Genomic DNA, 17,924 nt, shown 5'->3' on the forward strand with positions numbered 1-17,924 from the left:
CCTGGTCACTCAAGTAGCGCTTGAGTGAGTTTTGGCTCAACGCATGTAAATGCGTTGTCATAACCAGTCTTAATAAATTTTGGCTGACCCGCCAAGTGCTGGTAAAATAAAAAAAATGTACCAGACTACTGGCCAAATTAATTAATATACATTTTTCATAGAAATATGTCACCCTGCCTGTTTTCAATGATATTTTGTGTACAGAATCGACAACTGTGATTTAGAGATTTAATTTAACACTTGTTCACTCATTTATACAATGGATGGTTTTGTCTTAGGCTTCATTTTTTTCTTTTTAGTGGTCTCACACCTGCTATCTGTTGCCACATAATGTAAACTTTCAACTAATGTTAGGCTGGTTAACCATCCACACAGCAGAGAAACTTAAAACTAGAAATCAGAAATTTAGACACTTTTGTGCAGAGCAGCATAACAGGCAGCCAATCAGGAGCCTGTTTGATACAGAGCTATTGTTTTGGTTTGATTTTGATTGTCTCACAATCAAAGAGACAGAGTGTCTACAGTGGCCAACCGGGACAAAGTCTGTAAAGTAAAGGCTAAAGACTGTACATAACCGAAGCATTCAAATGTTATTATCACTCTCACGCACACATACACATACACTGTAGGCATGATGATGTCAATTGACACGTTTTCAAATGCACAAGGAATCTTGTGTTTACATTTGGACCCAGCATGTGCGTGTTGCAGTGTCAGCTTTTCCCACGTTAGTCAAATTGTAGTCGCTGACTAACCTAAACACCTAAATAGTATATAACACACACAAGATTTTCTATCTACCATTTCTGTGTAATACGCAAGGGCAAATAAACTAAAATTAGTTTGCTTTGCAATTGGAAAGTCGACTTAAGTTGTAAGAATTAGTTAACTAATTTGTTCATCATTCATCACAGTGCCTCTTTTGGCCAGCAGATGTCACTGTGAGACGCTGTTTGTTAAGGCAGCAGTCTATGCTTCTCAAGCACTGCTGGAAACCCTGAATGTCTTGCACTAGTCTACATTTTAAATTACCAAATAAGATAATTTAAATTGGCAAACAAATTGCCAAGGGAAATTCCACCCACGATGGATTCATATAGCCGACCCCCAATGTATTTGTTCTATCATCCAACCCTAATACATATATTTATTTAATATACATCTTCTTTTGCTTCTCCCTCTATTTTCTCTTTTATCTCCTGTCCTCTCCTCTTCTTTAGGTTAGCGTCTTGCCGTCATGTCCGTCTTCTACTACCTCCTGTTTCTCCAGCTCCAGATCGGATGCCCCACAGGTGAATCAGAACAATTGACTCCTTCCTTTTTTATTTTTTTAGGGCCCGAGCACCGACCGGTGCGAAGCCCTATTGTATTTCAAGGAATTATTATTAGGGCCCGAGCACCGACTGGTGCGAGGACCTATTGTATTTCAAGGAATTATTAGGGCCCGAGCACCGACCGGTGCGAGGACCTATTGTAATGCAAGGAATTATTATTAGGGCCCGAGCACCGACCGGTGCGAGGACCTATTGTAATGCAAGGAATTATTAGGGCCCGAGCACCGACCGGTGCGAGGACCTATTGTATTTCAAGGAATTATTATTATTATTATTAGGGCCCGAGCACCGACCGGTGCGAGGACCTATTGTATTTCAAGGAATTATTATTATTATTATTAGGGCCCGAGCACCGACCGGTGCGAGGACCTATTGTATTTCAAGGAATTATTATTATTAGGGCCCGAGCACCGTCCAGTGCAAGGACCTATTGTATTTCAAGGAATTATTAGGGCCCGAGCACCGACCGGTGCGAGGACCTATTGTAATGCAAGGAATTATTATTATTTTTCTTTGTAAAAAAGAATCACATTTTTGAGGGGCTAAAGGTGCTGGAAAAGTTGCGAAAATTTGCACATACGTCAGAAGTGCTGAAAAATTACGTATTTTATGGGTCTCGCGCATGGGTGTGGCAAAATGGCTCAATAGCGCCCCCTACAAAATTTCAAAATAATACTCATCGCTCTACGTTTGATCTACATGTACGAAATTTGGTAGGCACATGTATCATGTCCAGACCTACAAAAAACGTCAGTAGGTGCCATGACCTAAACCCAACAGGAAGTCAGTCATTTTGAATTGATTGTGGCATTTTTGTGCGTTTTTGCCCATTTACAGGGGTCATACTTTAACGAACTCCTCCTAGACGGTTAATCGGATCCACCTCAAACTTGCTCAGCGTATATAACAGACCTTGACGATGAAAAGTTATTAAAAGCTTGAGTTTTCCTCGAACGGCGTGGGCGTGGCGAGGCGTCGAATTTCCATGTTTCGCCACGAAACAGGAAGTGCTTTGTAACTCGGCCGTACATGGTCACATCTGCCCCAAACTTCACATGTTTGATAAGTGTCATGGCCTCAAGACATCAACATGGCAAAATTCAGTTATAGTCATAGCGCCACCTTCTGGCAAAACAGGAAGTTGTTTGTAACTCCACTGTACATGGTCACATCTGCCCCAAACTTCACATGTTTGATAAGTGTCCCGGCCTCAACATTTCTACATGCCAATTTTCAATCACAGTCATAGCGCCACCTACTGGCAACACAGGAAGTGCTCTGTAACTCCACCGTATATGGTCACATCTGCCCCAAACTTCACATGTTTGATGACACTCCCGGCATGAAGACATCGACATGCCAATATTCAGTTATAGTCATAGCGCCACCTACTGGCAACACAGGAAGTGGTTTGTAACTCGGCTGTACGTGGTCAAATCTGCCCCAAACTTCACACGTTTGATGAGACTCCCGGCCTCAACACATCTACAGGCCAATTTTCAATCATAGTCATAGCACCACCTACTGGCAAAAGGAAATGACATGTTTTATAATGAAAATTCAGAGTCACGTCGACCGGTCGGTGTCCAGTAACGACGCCGCGGCTGCGGCACACCCTGACGTGCGCGAAGTGCGAGGGCCCGATCATCGCTGCTTGCAGCTTTAATTAGGGCCCGAGCACCGACCGGTGCGAGGACCTATTGTAATGCAAGGAATTATTATTATTAGGGCCCGAGCACCGACCGGTGCGAGGACCTATTGTAATGCAAGGAATTATTATTATTATTAGGGCCCGAGCACCGACCGGTGCGAGGACCTATTGTAATGCAAGGAATTATTAGGGCCCGAGCACCAACCGGTGCGAGGACCTATTGTAATGCAAGGAATTATTATTATTATTATTATTATTATTTTTCCCTCCAATGAATCGCATTTTTGAGGGCCTAAACGTGCTGGAAAAGTTGCGAAACTTTGCACACACGTCAGAAGTGGTGAAAAATTACATATTTTATGGGTCTTGCGCATGGGTTTGGCTAAATGGCTCAATAGCGCCCCCTACAAAATTTCAAAAAAATACTCATCGCTCTACGTTTCACCTACATGTACCAAATTTGGTAGGCACATGTATCATGTCCAGACCTACAAAAAACATCAATACGTGCCATGACCTAAACCCAACAGGAAGTCAGCCATTTTGAATTGATTGTGGCATTTTTGTGCGTTTTTGCCCATTTACAGGGGTCATACTTTAACGAACTCCTCCTAGACGGTTAATCGGATCAACCTCAAACTTGCGCAGCGTATATAACAGACCTTGACGATGAAAAATTGTTCAAAGCTTGAGTTTTCCTCGAACGGCGTGGGCGTGGCGAGGCGTCGAATTTCCATGTTTCGCCACGAAACAGGAAGTGCTATGTAACTCCACTGTACATGGTCAAATCTGCCCCAAACTTCACATGTTTGATAAGTGTCACAGTCTGAACACATCTAAAGGCCAATATTCAGTTATAGTCATGGGCGGGGCGTCGCATTTCCATGTTTCGCCACGAAACAGGAAGTGGTTTGTAACTCCACTGTACATGGTCAAGTCTGCCCCAAACTTCACATGTTTGCTAAGTGTCACAGTCTGAACACATCTAAAGGCCAATATTCAGTTATAGTCATGGGCGGGGCGTCGAATTTCCATGTTTCGCCACGAAACAGGAAGTGGTTTGTAACTCCACTGTACATGGTCAAATCTGCCCCAAACTTCACATGTTTGCTAAGTGTCACAGTCTGAACACATCTAAAGGCCAATATTCAGTTATAGTCATGGGCGGGGCGTCGCCTTTCCATGTTTCGCCACGAAACAGGAAGTGCTTTGTAACTCCACTGTACATGGTCAAATCTGCCCCAAACTTCACATGTTTGCTAAGTGTCACAGTCTGAACACATCTAAAGGCCAATATTCAGTTATAGTCATGGGCGGGGCGTCGCATTTCCATGTTTCGCCACGAAACAGGAAGTGGTATGTAACTCCGCTGGACGTGGTCAAATCTGGCCCAAACTTCACATGTTTGATAAGTGTCATGGCCTCAAGACATCGACATGGCAATATTCATTTATAGTCATAGCGCCACCTACTGGCAAAACAGGAAGTGGTTTGTATCTCGGCTGTACGTGGTCAAATCTGCCCCAAACTTCACATTTTTTATGAGAGTCCTGGCCTCAACATTTCTACATGCCAATATTCTGTTATAGTCATAGCTCCACCTACTGGCAACACAGGAAATGGCTTGTAACTCGGCTGTACGTGGTCTAATCTGACCCAAACTTCACATGTTTGATGAGAGTCCCAGCCTGAACAAATCTACATGGCAATATTTAGTCATAGTCATAGCGCCACCTACTGGCAAAACAGGAAGTGGTTTGTAACTCGGCTGTACGTGGTCAAATCTGCCCCAAACTTCACATGTTTGCTAAGTGTCCCAGCCTGAACACATCCACAGGCCAATATTCAGTTATAGACATAGCGCCACCTACTGGCAACACAGGAAATGACACGTTATATACAGAAAATCAGAGCCGCGTCTACAGGTCGGTGTCCAGCAACGATGCCGCGGCTGCGGCACACCCCGACGTGCGCGAAGTGCGAGGGCCCGATCATCGCTGCTTGCAGCTTTAATTATTATTATTTTTCTTTTTCTTTGTCCAAAAGAATCGCATTTTTGAGGGGCTAAAGGTGCTCGAAAACTCACGAAACTTTGCACACACCTCAGAAGTGGTGAAAAATTACATATTTTATGGGTCTTGCGCATTGGTGTGGCAAAATGGCTCAATAGCGCCCCCTACAAATTTCAAAAAAATACCTCTCGTGCTACGTTTCATCTACATGTACGAAATTTGGTAGGCACATGTATCATGTCCAGACTTACAAAAAAGGTCAATACGTGCCATGACCTAAACCCAACAGGAAGTCAGCCATTTTGAATTGATTGTGGCATTTTTGTGCGTTTTTGCCCATTTACAGGGGTCATACTTTAACGAACTCCTCCTAGACGGTTAATCGGATCAACCTCAAACTTGCGCAGCGTATATAACCGACCTTGACGATGAAAAGTTGGTAAAAGCTTGAGTTTTCCTTGAACGGCGTGGGCGTGGCGAAGCGTCGAATTTCCATGTTTCGCCACGAAACAGGAAGTGCTTTGTAACTCCACTGTACATGGTCACATCTGCCCCAAACTTCACATGTTTGATAAGTGTCCCGGCCTCAACATTTCTACATGCCAATTTTCAATCAGTCATAGCGCCACCTACTGGCAACACAGGAAGTGGTTTGTAACTCCACTGTACATGGTCACATCTGCCCCAAACTTCACATGTTTGATAAGTGTCCCGGCCTCAACATTCCTACATGCCAATTTTCAATCACAGTCATAGCGCCACCTACTGGCAACACAGGAAGTGGTTTGTAAATCAGCTATACGTGGTCACATCTGCCCGAAACTTCACACGTTTGATGACAGTCCCGACCTGAAGACATCTACAGGCCAATTTTCAATCATAGTCACAGCGCCACCTACTGGCAAAACAGGAAGTGGTTTGTAACTCGACTCTACACGTCAAATCTGCCCCAAACTTCACATGTTTGCTAAGTGTCCCGGCCTGAAGACATCTAATGGCCAAACTGGAATTATAGTCATAGCGCCACCTACTGGCAACACAGGAAATGACACGTTTTATACTGAAAATTCTGAGCCGCGTCGACAGGTCAGTGTCCAGTAACGATGCCGCGGCTGCGGCACACCCCGACGTGCGCGAAGTGCGAGGGCCCGATCATCGCTGCTTGCAGCTTTAATTTTTATTTGAGTTTCTTGCACCATTAGATAACCAGCCCAAATGGGCTTACAAGACACTATAGGCCTACATTGTATTCTACACATAGTACAGCACAAAAAAACACATCCAAAAATGGCAACACAAGCAATCAACAAATAGAATCTATATCAACTGGACCACAACATATACAGATAACCTAGGGGTACAAATTATTCTGCCTTCTTTTCCAGGCTCGCTCCCAAAAAAAAGATGCCTTCTTCTGAGCACTGTTACTGTTCGCAATGTTCTGATTGCAGTACCTCTGGGAATTGTGTATATGCTGTTTGTAATGTTTGCATTAAAACACCATACATTGTTGAGGCAAGCCTTGCTAAGGCAAGCCTGCCTTTCAGTCATGTGGTGCTTGGTTCAAAATAACTCAAATCTGAAATAGGAAAACAAGCACAGATATCCAAAATATGCTGTCTGTCTAAAAAAGAAATAAAAAGATGATCTCAAGTGTTTCTCCCATGCTTATTATCTCCCTTGCTTATGTCCACCCCACACAACATTGTCAAATCCACAATTAACAAAGAAGCTCACGTCAAAACAAACACTGAGACACGGTTACATGCTCCACTTCTCCTGTGTGCCCCCAAACTTTCAGGGTGTATCAGGGACAGTCATGAGAACCCCCCAAGCAGGTTTATCCATCTACGCGTAGACACAGTTGACCACAAGAGACAGTTTAGTGACAGTTGCCCCCTCTTTGAAGCTCAATCTTGACCACTGGAATGCCCCTCAGGCCTTAGAGCACAGAGTGCTCATGGGCAGGGTAACGACACATCAAAAGGGACATGTCAGTCTTACACCGTAGGCAGCGTGTGGCCAGAGAACACACAGACATGTAAATGCTCTAGAACTGTTGACAGTAAAATTGTCATGCCATTCAAAAATGACAGTTGTCAGACCAGTGAAGAAACAAAACTGTGCAACTTTGTGTTTGATTGAGCCATAAGAAAAGACTAAGACAATCTACCATTGGCATGAAAGAGCCTCTTAACAATAAAAAGCTCTGGGGGAATCTGGGGGAAGATATGTCTCTGGCATTCTGCCATCAGTAGAGAATCCTTGACCTGTTATCGCATGACCCTTGTCAGCTGGAAACAAGTTGTTTGTTGGTACAACCCTCTTTCTCTTCCTTTCAAATCTACGGCACACATAAAAACATAATGTAAAGAAAGAATAATCAATTAACCAACAGGTATTCAGCGTACTATATCAGCTGCCCACTAGGGGAGAGATTGCCTGTCTTGTTTTGCTTGATGTCTCTTATATTGACATAACTTTGTGTGCTCAAACAATAAGGGGACAAAATCTGGACTTTCTGGATCCATTGATGTCTTGCCTGTTTGGCTGTGTAGCTAGTTAAGAACAGTTGAGTTTAAAGTGCTAATTCCAGTGGGATCTTGGAAATAATGTCTGTATGCACGTTGATTTAATAACTGGATGTTTACCCTCTAACCAAAAAGTGTAATTGACAACTGCTCTGTGAATCCAATGTAATTGGAATTTTCAATTGACGTTGATATTTTGATTATTTTTGTATTATGAATCACAATGTTTTGTACATTATTGATTAATCAGTTGGCAGTTACCAGCAGAAGCAAGCATTACACCAGCTTTGCCAGCCAACGTTTTCCAGAATAAACACCATTTCATAAAATATGTCAAAAGTCCAGTGCTGCGATTCATAAATGCAACAAATATTAAAGAGAACATCATACATATTTTAGTGTACATTATACAAACAATAACAGTATAAAGAAATGAGCTATAAGCTGGCTGGCGATCTGCAGCTAATGCAGTGCTTTCAGGCCATTTCTTGATGCAGCAGGGAGCCTTTCTTCCTGGACAATCTTGCAATCAAGTCCAAGCACTGTGTGGAGACCAGAAACTTTGAATTTACTTTTCTGTCCTGTTTTTCTATCCAGGAGGATCTGAAGGACAGGCTAGAGAGGATCACCAACATGTAAGTTCCTGTGATTGTTGTTTTTATTATCGCACCCAAATACAGAAGGATTTATATCGCTTAACACTTAGAGCTCTCCAACATCATGTCTTAGAAAGGGGCTCTGGATATTAACTTATTACATGGATATATTTTATATCTATTGGCACGCTTTTCATGCAACTCCAGCACACAGTTTTAGATATTTAGCAGAAACAAGGTATCAACTTGTGTACACTATGTGCTATTGTGTGTGTGCTCCAGTTAATACTTTGTTTCCATAAAATACTTTTTTTTTTTTCATACAGCACAGCCACTCTCAGGCCACACTACCGACTATGACACTATTATCACCTAGTAGAACCAAGTATTGTTTTAAATTGAACAGAAATTTGAGTTTGTGAATTAAAACATATTGAATGATCATATTGGTCTGAATTGTATTCATAGAAAGTGTCAAAGTGTAACTACAAAAAAATCTACTTTGTAAATGTACTCCCCTCTATCGTTTTGGCTAAATTACCTAAGGGGCAAAACTTAACTCAACATTTCATATTAAATCATTACCCTACAACTTTTTATGTAGTGGTAATTGTTACTTCTGCCTTTCTTGCTAATAAACCCCAAGAGTAGGTCTTCTAAATACAGCTCTTAATGGCATTTTAGGGTGTAGGATGAATTGTCCATAAGAATAATCAGGCACATTATGTAATGTGTAATGTGGATGGTATTTCAGTCCAGTTTCATCATCACCTACTCACTATTTGTGGGGGTTTTTTGTGTGCAAGGATGGTTTTGCCCAAAATTGCCAACCTGGTCATCACAGCAAGCCAGTTTATGCAATCCCATTTTACTTGGACTATAAACCTGCGTTTCTCAAGCTTTTTGCTCTCACCATGCTTATTGGACCAACTTATTGCAAGCACTAATTAGGTAGCAGTAAAATCACTGTGTGTGTGTGTGTGTGTGCACGTTTTATAGGATGAAGAACACCTCCAGTCTGCTGACGAACACCGAGTCCTCCATATAGCTCCCTGCAAATTACAATCACTGATGATCATCATCTTGAGCACTCAAGCACTTGTAACAATTATGTATTAAGATTTTCTGCACTGTATTTTAACTGGTAAAAAAAAAAAAAGCTAGCATGTTAGCATTCCTTATTCAAGCAAATGGGTATCATTATCTATCAACTTTTGTTTTTAACGTGTTAAGACACTTTTGGAGTAGCTGAAAAACAACCATAGATGCTTTTAACTCTGGTCTCAAGTGACAGCAATTAAAATTAGTTATGGAAAGAAAGAAAATGTATTCCCATGACACAAAACAATCCAAGTCCAGGCATCAAGGCATAGGCTGATGCATGTAGGTATTTTTCAGTGTCCAATTAAAGGCTTTTTACTTTTCAATTCCTTGAGTGCCTGGACTTTTTTTTTTTTTTTTTTGGGCCCCGAGAATATGTTTGTGGTCATAATATTCATTGTGTGGTCATTCTTTTTTTCCAGTGCAATTTTTGGATACCTGAAGTGCTACTAGAATCTTTCCTCCAAGTAACATTAGTGGTCTAAAATTTGTGGAAATGCAAACTAAAGCAGAATTGACATGTTATTTCTATGATCTCAGACAGTTCAGTCTAGGTTTGTGAACACAAACAGCTCTCTCCTAAAGCTAGAAATGAGAGCCAAAACCAGGGATTTTAGTCATGACTATGTTAGTCAATTCCAAGGCCAGGTGCAGTTGAGTTCAAGTCCAGACTAGGTCTAAAGGGGGTCCAGACCAATCAAGAGTTAAGTCCTACTCCAGACCAAGACAAAAATAGACAATAAACAGTGTACTTGTCTTTCCAAATGTAAAAATAAGGCTTAAAGAGTAGCTAAACCCCACCCATCAGCCATCTGCTATTGGCTGATCTTTGGTGCCAGGTGATGTCACCACCTGATGGCACCAAAGACCAACCAATAGCAGATTGCCAGTGCAGTACCCTACTATTCACCATTAGATGTCAGGCTTCACCACAGATTTGGGTTTGGGGTTCAGTTACTCTTTAAGGAAATTCTTAAGGATCAACAGAGTTGTAGATCTATCTGCAGGAGCTCTGTACTAAACCCCTCAACATTCAAAAAATGTATAGGCTAATGTATTTAAATTGTTTGTAGTGCTGGGGAGGAAATAAACAAAGGTGGACCAGGTGAAGTAACACATATCAGATTTTTTTAAATAGGAAGGTAAATGAAGAGTCAACATCTAATAGTCACCGAGACCAAGACAAGTCAGAGTCAAAATGGACATGAGACCAAGACAAGTTCAAGACGTCAGAAAAGTGGTTTGGAGACCAAACTCAAGTACTACAGCCGTGGCCAAAACTGTCAAGATAAATACTGGGAGCTGTTGTATTGACAATTATAGGACAGACTTTAATGGACACAATGACTAGTATTAAGGCCGCAGTATTTAGTGGTAATTTTGTTGGGCGCAAGCGGATTAATTCCCACCTGTGCCCGTTTAGTAATTTTGTGGCTTTTAACATCAAATAAAAAATCTACCATATTGACACTTACTGATTGTGCTGGAAACCTGTTGTATTAGCTAGAATTCTTTCTTTCTTCTTTTTCTCCGCTAAAACTGTCTGTGGCTCAGAAACCGTGAGTCCTACAGAAACCATATTTGGCAGGTGGGCTCCTCACTACTCAGGCAAGAAAAACTACATCAATTGGCCCCATGGTGGTGCTATATCATCTTTAAACATCAGTTTTTTGCTTATGGAACATTCAATCCTTGTAAAAAAAAAAAAAAATGAATTACAGACTCTATGGTGTCTAGATAAAGTACGCAAATTCTCACAATTTTATCTTTAAAAATGAATATTTGACACTATTTTGAAGGTATTTTGAGGTGAAGAAATAGTGTGAAGCCACCCAGGGGCGTCATGCAAGCCCATATTCTGAGGGGGCACAATTAGAGCAGGGGGCATGGGGGTCCTTCCCCAGAAAAAAAAAGAAAATAATGACGCAATTTTCTGCAATTTGACATATATATTCAAAGACTTTGGGGGCATTATTTTAAAACTTCACTAAATCAGTTTTTGTAGCTCAGTAATCTCCCACTTTATATTAGGGTAAATACTGTATATTTATTTAGAGATTTTCATGTCAATTATTTGTGCTATTATGGTTATTGAAAATGACACTCACTTATTCACTCACTTCTACACCAGCTTCTAGACTGCTGCCACTTTTCTTGGCTAAATCTTGTCTGCTTCACCCCAAAATTTGAAGGGGCATAAATTCACATAAAAAGACTATATCCACAATGCAAATTAATTTAGAGAACATAGATACTAAAGCCACAGATGAAAGGAACCTGCCAACAAGGTAATAGCTGTATTATCAAACACAATGCATAGGAAGCAGCATGAGTACAGATGAGACTGTGCTGACATCACATAGCAGTGTCTGCTCCATTGCCAATAAAAGCTCAGACTGAGCAGTAGTAACCTATTTTCCAAACTGCTCAGCCTCCTTGAAAGATCCATCATCACCACTAGCCTAAGTACATATAACCTGTAACCACACCTACACACACACTGATATAACTAGAGAGAGAGAGAGAGGGGGGAAGCAATAATAGCCAAGTGCAGGATTTTCATGCCTACCTTAACGTCTGTCTGCAAGACTCCAAAAGGAATCCCTAAATCTCTCCAAGTTCACTTCCTGGGTCCTCTCTGCCTCGACTGCAATGACCATCAGATCAGCCATCCTTTCTTGCAACATCGTGGTCCGCAGTCTGTTCTTGATGAATTTAATTGAAGAGAAACATCTTTCATTGCTGCATGATGTGACTGGGAGTGTGATGATGAGCTGGTAGAGCTTGCTGATCTCAGGATATGCTTCAAGAAGATTATTCTCAACCATGAACTGGTAAATAGCCATCATCTTACTAGGTGGTGCTTCTTCTCTCTGGAGTCTGTGTATCAAGAGTTTGTACTCCATTTGAGCTTGTTCTGTAGTATGTACACAGCTGTTGAAGGTGTGGGATCTTCTCTGTTGATGGCTTTGTGAGGCTGCTTGAGTGTTTGAGAAGAGGTAGGGTCTCACTGCTGAATCTGTCTGTGATGCTCTGCATGCAGAGGTCAAGAGTTGCAAAGTAAAAATTAACCTTCATCTCCTCTTTTGGACTCATCTGTGTCTGATTTTGCCAGTTGTCCTCCAGTCTCTTTGAAACCTTTCTGCTCCTTCTTTCCCTCCACTGAACATTGATCTTTGAGGCAACCATCTCTGCTTCATCCCACATCTCCACAAAAACTTCATCTGTCCTCAGGACAGACAGCTCCGTTTTGCAGTCATCCACAAGCTGTGCAGCTGTGCTGATGTCCATGTCTGCACCCTGGAGGTATTTTGAGAGAACACCAGTCACTGTGAGAATTCTAATCAAGGCCACCAGATGGAGACAGAACTCAAAATCAATGGCTTTTCTCAGTGCCATTGCAGTTCCTGATGTGTCCCGGTCAAATGCATCACTGGTCTGAATCCGATCCAATGTCTCCACCACAGAATCCATGGTAATGAGAAGGACTCTGCAGTTGTCAATTCGTGCTGCCCATCTTGTGACACTCAAAGACTTCAGTGTCTTGGGTCTCTTGGGGTCATTTTCCATCAGCTCCTTTTGCACATCAATGAACAAGCATGTCTTTTGGTGGAACCTTCCATGAAGGAGTAGAGTTGCTCAATGACACCAAAGAAGTTGCGTGAGGCTATGTTCTTACAACACATATCAATCACAACTAGGTTCAATCGATGTGCATAGCAATGCACAAAGTATGCCTTCTCACTGCTCTGTTTTATGATAGTTTGCACACCCCTATGTATTCCAGACATAGCAGCACACCCATCATATCCTTGCCCCCTGATGTTGCTGACATCAAGGCCATATTTCTCCATTGTCTCCATGAGATTCTTGGCAAGACCAGCACTAGTTGTGTCTTTCGCATGCACTAAATCGATTAGGCACTCCTGTATCTTGGCTGCTTTGTCAACAAATCGAAGAATGACAGACAACTGATCCTGTTTAGATGAGTCTGGAGTTGTATCAAGGCACACAGAGAATAATTTTGCCTCCTTTAGTTCATCTATGATTTTACCTCTGACTTCATTTCCAATACATGCAATCATCTCATTCTGACTCTGTGCAGATAGATAACTGGGGACACCTTTAGGGTTTATCTTGGCAGATTCAAGGTGTGTACAAAGAACTTCATCATATCTTCCAGCCAAATCAGTGATTTCCCTGAAAACACCTTTGTTTTTTGAAGACTCTGATTCATCATGGCCTCGAAAGGGTAATCTCAAGCGGGCTAGTGTGGAGGTTATGTCTGCTAGCCTGTAGACAGCACTGTATCTGTTCTCCCTTTCTTTTGTCTTCAGCTTTATTTGATTGGCTTTCTGGGCTGACAGTTGCTCATCAATTGGAGTAGTCATCAAATGCATCTGCCACTTTTGAAAGTTTTCCATATGCTGTTGGCTTGCATTGTGTTTGGCAAAACCTTTCCTTGTCTCCAAAGCTGACTTCCAATCTCTAAATCCCTCAACAGAAAACGTCCTGTCATAGTTTGTAGTGTATCCAAACACTCTACAGGGAAAACAAAAAGCTGCATCTGTCATTTTCTTGTACTCTAGCCATTGGTACTTTTTTAACCAGGTTTTGTTGAAGCTCCTATGTTTACTTCCAATTAAAGTCTTTGGATAGCTTTCTTCTTCTCTTTGAATGGGCCCTCTCCTGATGTAACTGTCCCTTGCCAGACGCTCACTTGGAATAATAAAATCAGCATCTTCCTCTGAAAAGTAGAAAATGCTTAATTAAACAATTCTATGTAGAATAGAATGTTTACATCATGTATCAAACTATGTCACAAAGAACAGTTCTGACTCTCCCCCCTGACATGATTACCTTCTATCTCGCTGCTTTGACTCTGATTAACATTTGTGGAGGGACATAGGGAATCCTCAATGACTTGAAGAACTTCTCTGTCAGTCTGAAAGTCTGAGAAAAACCTTCATTAAATCATGTGAAATTCCTTACATAATGCTAATTACTAAAATTTGTTTTTGTGGCTTTCATTTATCAAACCACTTCATTTTGTTCCCTTACCACCAAATAGGCTAATTGACTGCCTCTTACACAGTACTTTGACAACATTATTATTATTACTATTATTATTATTATTATTATTATTATTAGCTATTACTATTATTATTATTATCATTATTATTATTATTATTATCATCATCATGTTGTTGTGAGAATCATCATTAGGTTATTCACTTATCTTTACCTGCTTCACACAGATCAGCAACTTTAACTGCCTGATCATCATCATCATCCCTTGATTGGTCTGAAATGGTCATATGAAAGAGGGAACAAATCTTTCAATTAAATCTGCATACATTTCCATGAAGGAAAAATAGCCTATCACTATAAATCTCACCTAAGATAACCTACCTCTTGCACTATCAACCTCCTGACTGAGGACAGGGCTGGGGCTTTCTGTCGTTTTTTTAAAGAATGACGAGATTTTCCTCGGCATCTTGACCTGGAGATATCAAATGGAATTCAGTGTTTTGCTAACTATAACCTGTGATAGTGGTGGTAAAAAGCAGCTCACTGCCATAAGATTCACACAGCTCTCCTTTACCAATATTAAATAGGATGCTATGCTATCACAAGTCACGACTAGCAAGCGAGCCAGAAGGCTAAACAACCGGATTGAGTGATGGCTACTAACTTTAGCTGGTACCAAGGTCGGCGGTAGCTATTGGCAGGGGTGGGCTCAGCCCACCCAAATGTGCGTCTTGCCCACCCAATCAAAAGTTAAGAAAACATTTTTTTTTGTTCAGCCAATGGAAAAATAGCACAGAAAATACCAGTACCGTTTCTAACTTCTGATTGGGTGGGCAGCCTACAGCCCGCCTCCAAAGTCGCCCACTGCCCACCCCCCCTTCTCGTCGTGTTCAGGCACAAACACACAGAGCTCTGAAGCAGACCTGTCCGCTGCACAGAGTGTGGCCGTATTCACACCAAATCAGGCGTTGCGGCACTTCCCGCAGGGTTGTGTGGAGGTGTGTGGGGGTGTGGGCGTGTTTATTTGTGCTTTAGAACGTAACCGCTGTGAAACAATCAGAAAATAACGTTTTATTTCTCTGATTCACCGGCTTTCTCGCTACCGCCGCTCCCTCTCTTCATTCACTCTCTAGCTCGCTCGACCACCGCTGCTCTCTCTCTCTCTCTCTCTCTCTCTCTCTGTCTCTCAATTCAATTCAATTCAATTCAATTCAATAGGCTTTATTGGCATGACATTTGACATGTGTTGCCAAAGCACAATTACGATTATGAAAGACAATGTTAAATGTCACTTTTCAGTTTGAGTTTGAATAAGACTACCTTCCAGTTTTGTAAATATTGGCTATGGTGAGAAGTCTCACTTGATTAGGTTTTAATTTTATTTGAGAACTAAGCTCATCCAATGAAAATAAATGTTATGGAGTTGATTATGTTAAAATATGGATGAAGGTATTTTTTTATTTTCCCTGCTTCAAATTGTTCTTTTTAAATTAGAATAGAATAAAATAGAATAGAATACTACTTTATTAATCCCCATGGGGAAATTAATCTTCTGCATTTAACCCATCCAAACACCCCATACACAAACACAAGCTGGAGAGGCCTGAGGGCACAATGGTAGGAGCTTGCATCTGATCTTGACTCTGACAACCCTCCGGTTGCCAGCTGTCATTTTGCCAGATTTTTGTGCCATCTGGCCAGGGATTCGAACCGGCAACCTTCGGACTACTAGTCTGCTTCTCTAACCTCTGGGCTACCTACTGCCCAAGTTGCCCACGTATTATTTCTACCAGCCCACCCTAATATAGCAGGCTAAAACCGGCCCTGGCTGGCACTAGCCAACTATCTTGCTATGCAAACTATGCCTATATTTCTCAAATGCAATTAAGTGTGTATAACTAATTGCATTTCATTTTCACACGTTTGAAAAAGGGATTGACGCTCTACTAACCAGCGGTGTCATTAGGCCTGGGCGTCCGAGGCTACAGCCCCGAATGTTTTATGAATAGCCCCGGATCTCAAAAAAAAAAAAAAATTTGAGTTAGTAGTCAGAGCGGGCCGGTTATTTTACGTGAGCCAGCTTTGAAGCCCGGCTTTGGGTGCATCGAGGTACATGCCGGGACACAAATCGAACTCACCTGTCGCTGCTTGCTACGTGTGTCTGTTTGGTAGGGGGCTCTGCCAATCTGTCATCGTGTAGTTTGAGTCGAACTAAAGGAATAGGCTACGTTATGGATGATTTTAATCAGTCGGTCCTAGTCTAGGTCAGAGAAGGCAAGGTGGGCTACATACAGCCAGCCATAACAGCCTTACTTCAATAAACGTCAGTAAAATAATTGCCAACGATGTTTATATAAGCTATGTATTAAAATATTCCTGATTGCATTTTCAGATGAGTTTGTTAAAATATTTCTCCAAGAGGAGAAACATGCCTGATGTCGATGAGGAAGATAGTCAGGTAACGTTACTTTAGCTAGGGAGGGGCTCAAGGTTCTTAGCTATGCCCCGAAGTTTTGAAGGGAAAGAAATGCCTCCTGGTTCTAAAATATGTAACGTTAGTGTTGGCTACTACAATATTTTAATGTTCTTACTGGTTGCGTGATCAAATATTTGGGATGTGAGAGAATTATCTAACGTTACTCATTCTCAAATGTAACCTTATTAGACAAGTAGACAGGCGGGAGTAGTGGAGGCGAGTGGAGCAGGAGAGCAGAGTGAAGCAGGAGAGAGGGCAGAAAGTGAGGAGAGTGGAGTATGTTCTAAAGTTTGTTTTGCAGTCAAGTGTCACTTTATTTCATATTTTTTAATTACCTATTGATATTCACTCCGACCGCGGGCGTACTATGCGCGCGCACCACCCAGGTACAACAAAACCCTTTCCCCCCGCTGCTAAAAAAAATCCTAGAGGAAACACTGATGTGGCATTGAAAATATCAGCTTCCTAACAGAAGGACATCACAGGTTAAATAATTTACTTCTTAAATGAGTTATGCTTAAAGTTAAGTTTCCATACATAACAAACAAACCAAAGTAGCTCACTATTAGGTTGTAGTAATATAGTGATATAGGTAGTGAAATATATAGAAATATAACTTTTGATTAAATATAACTCACTGGATTACGATTGGATTGGATTTTTTACAGTAAAGAGACAGATGAGGAGTGAGGAGTACATACATACGTATATCATATATATTTAAAGTTTTATATATTAATTGATAACTGTTCATTTTTTGCAAAACCTGAAATGAACAAGAGAGAGGAGGAGACAGAGACAAAGAGAGATGAGGGGAGGAGACAAATAAGTGTCAAGAGAAGAATTCAGGAGGCAGGCCTGAGGAGAGAGACAGACAGACTACAATATACTGTATCACTGTTGGCCTGTACAGACTGCTGCTCACACTGTTTACTATGCTGCTTCATTTACACCCATGTATGTTCATGTCAAATTACACCAGATTGATGCATTTTGCTGTTTAAATTTTAAAAATGTTCTCCCAGGGGTGGGGGGATGCCCCCGGACCCCCCTACTATGGTTCTGTGACTTCCTCTGGGCTGAGCCCCGGATGTTCTGAAATCCTAACAACGCCCCTGCTACTAACCACTTCAGCAACATACCGTTAAGCTGTAGTCTACATCTCCTCCAGCATTGATGCGCAACAGAGTGC

At 41.5% G+C, this 17,924-nt stretch overlaps 1 protein-coding gene across 1 annotated transcript in view; it reads left to right on the forward strand.

The window, feature by feature from the left end:
* The window catches only part of cep44 (centrosomal protein 44), a 48,656-nt gene extending 39,416 nt beyond the window's left edge, over positions 1-9,240 (forward strand). The window contains exons 7-9 of the mRNA XM_078290718.1: positions 1,221-1,292; positions 8,126-8,163; positions 9,124-9,240. Of these exons, the coding sequence (XP_078146844.1) occupies positions 1,221-1,292; positions 8,126-8,163; positions 9,124-9,172 (159 nt within the window). The 3' untranslated portion in view covers positions 9,173-9,240. The remainder of the gene's footprint in view (positions 1-1,220; positions 1,293-8,125; positions 8,164-9,123) is intronic.
* The last annotated feature ends 8,684 nt before the right edge of the window (positions 9,241-17,924 follow it).

The sequence above is a fragment of the Centroberyx gerrardi genome, chromosome 3 (genome assembly GCF_048128805.1).
Source record: "Centroberyx gerrardi isolate f3 chromosome 3, fCenGer3.hap1.cur.20231027, whole genome shotgun sequence".
NCBI classification, from domain to species: Eukaryota; Metazoa; Chordata; class Actinopteri; order Beryciformes; family Berycidae; genus Centroberyx; species Centroberyx gerrardi.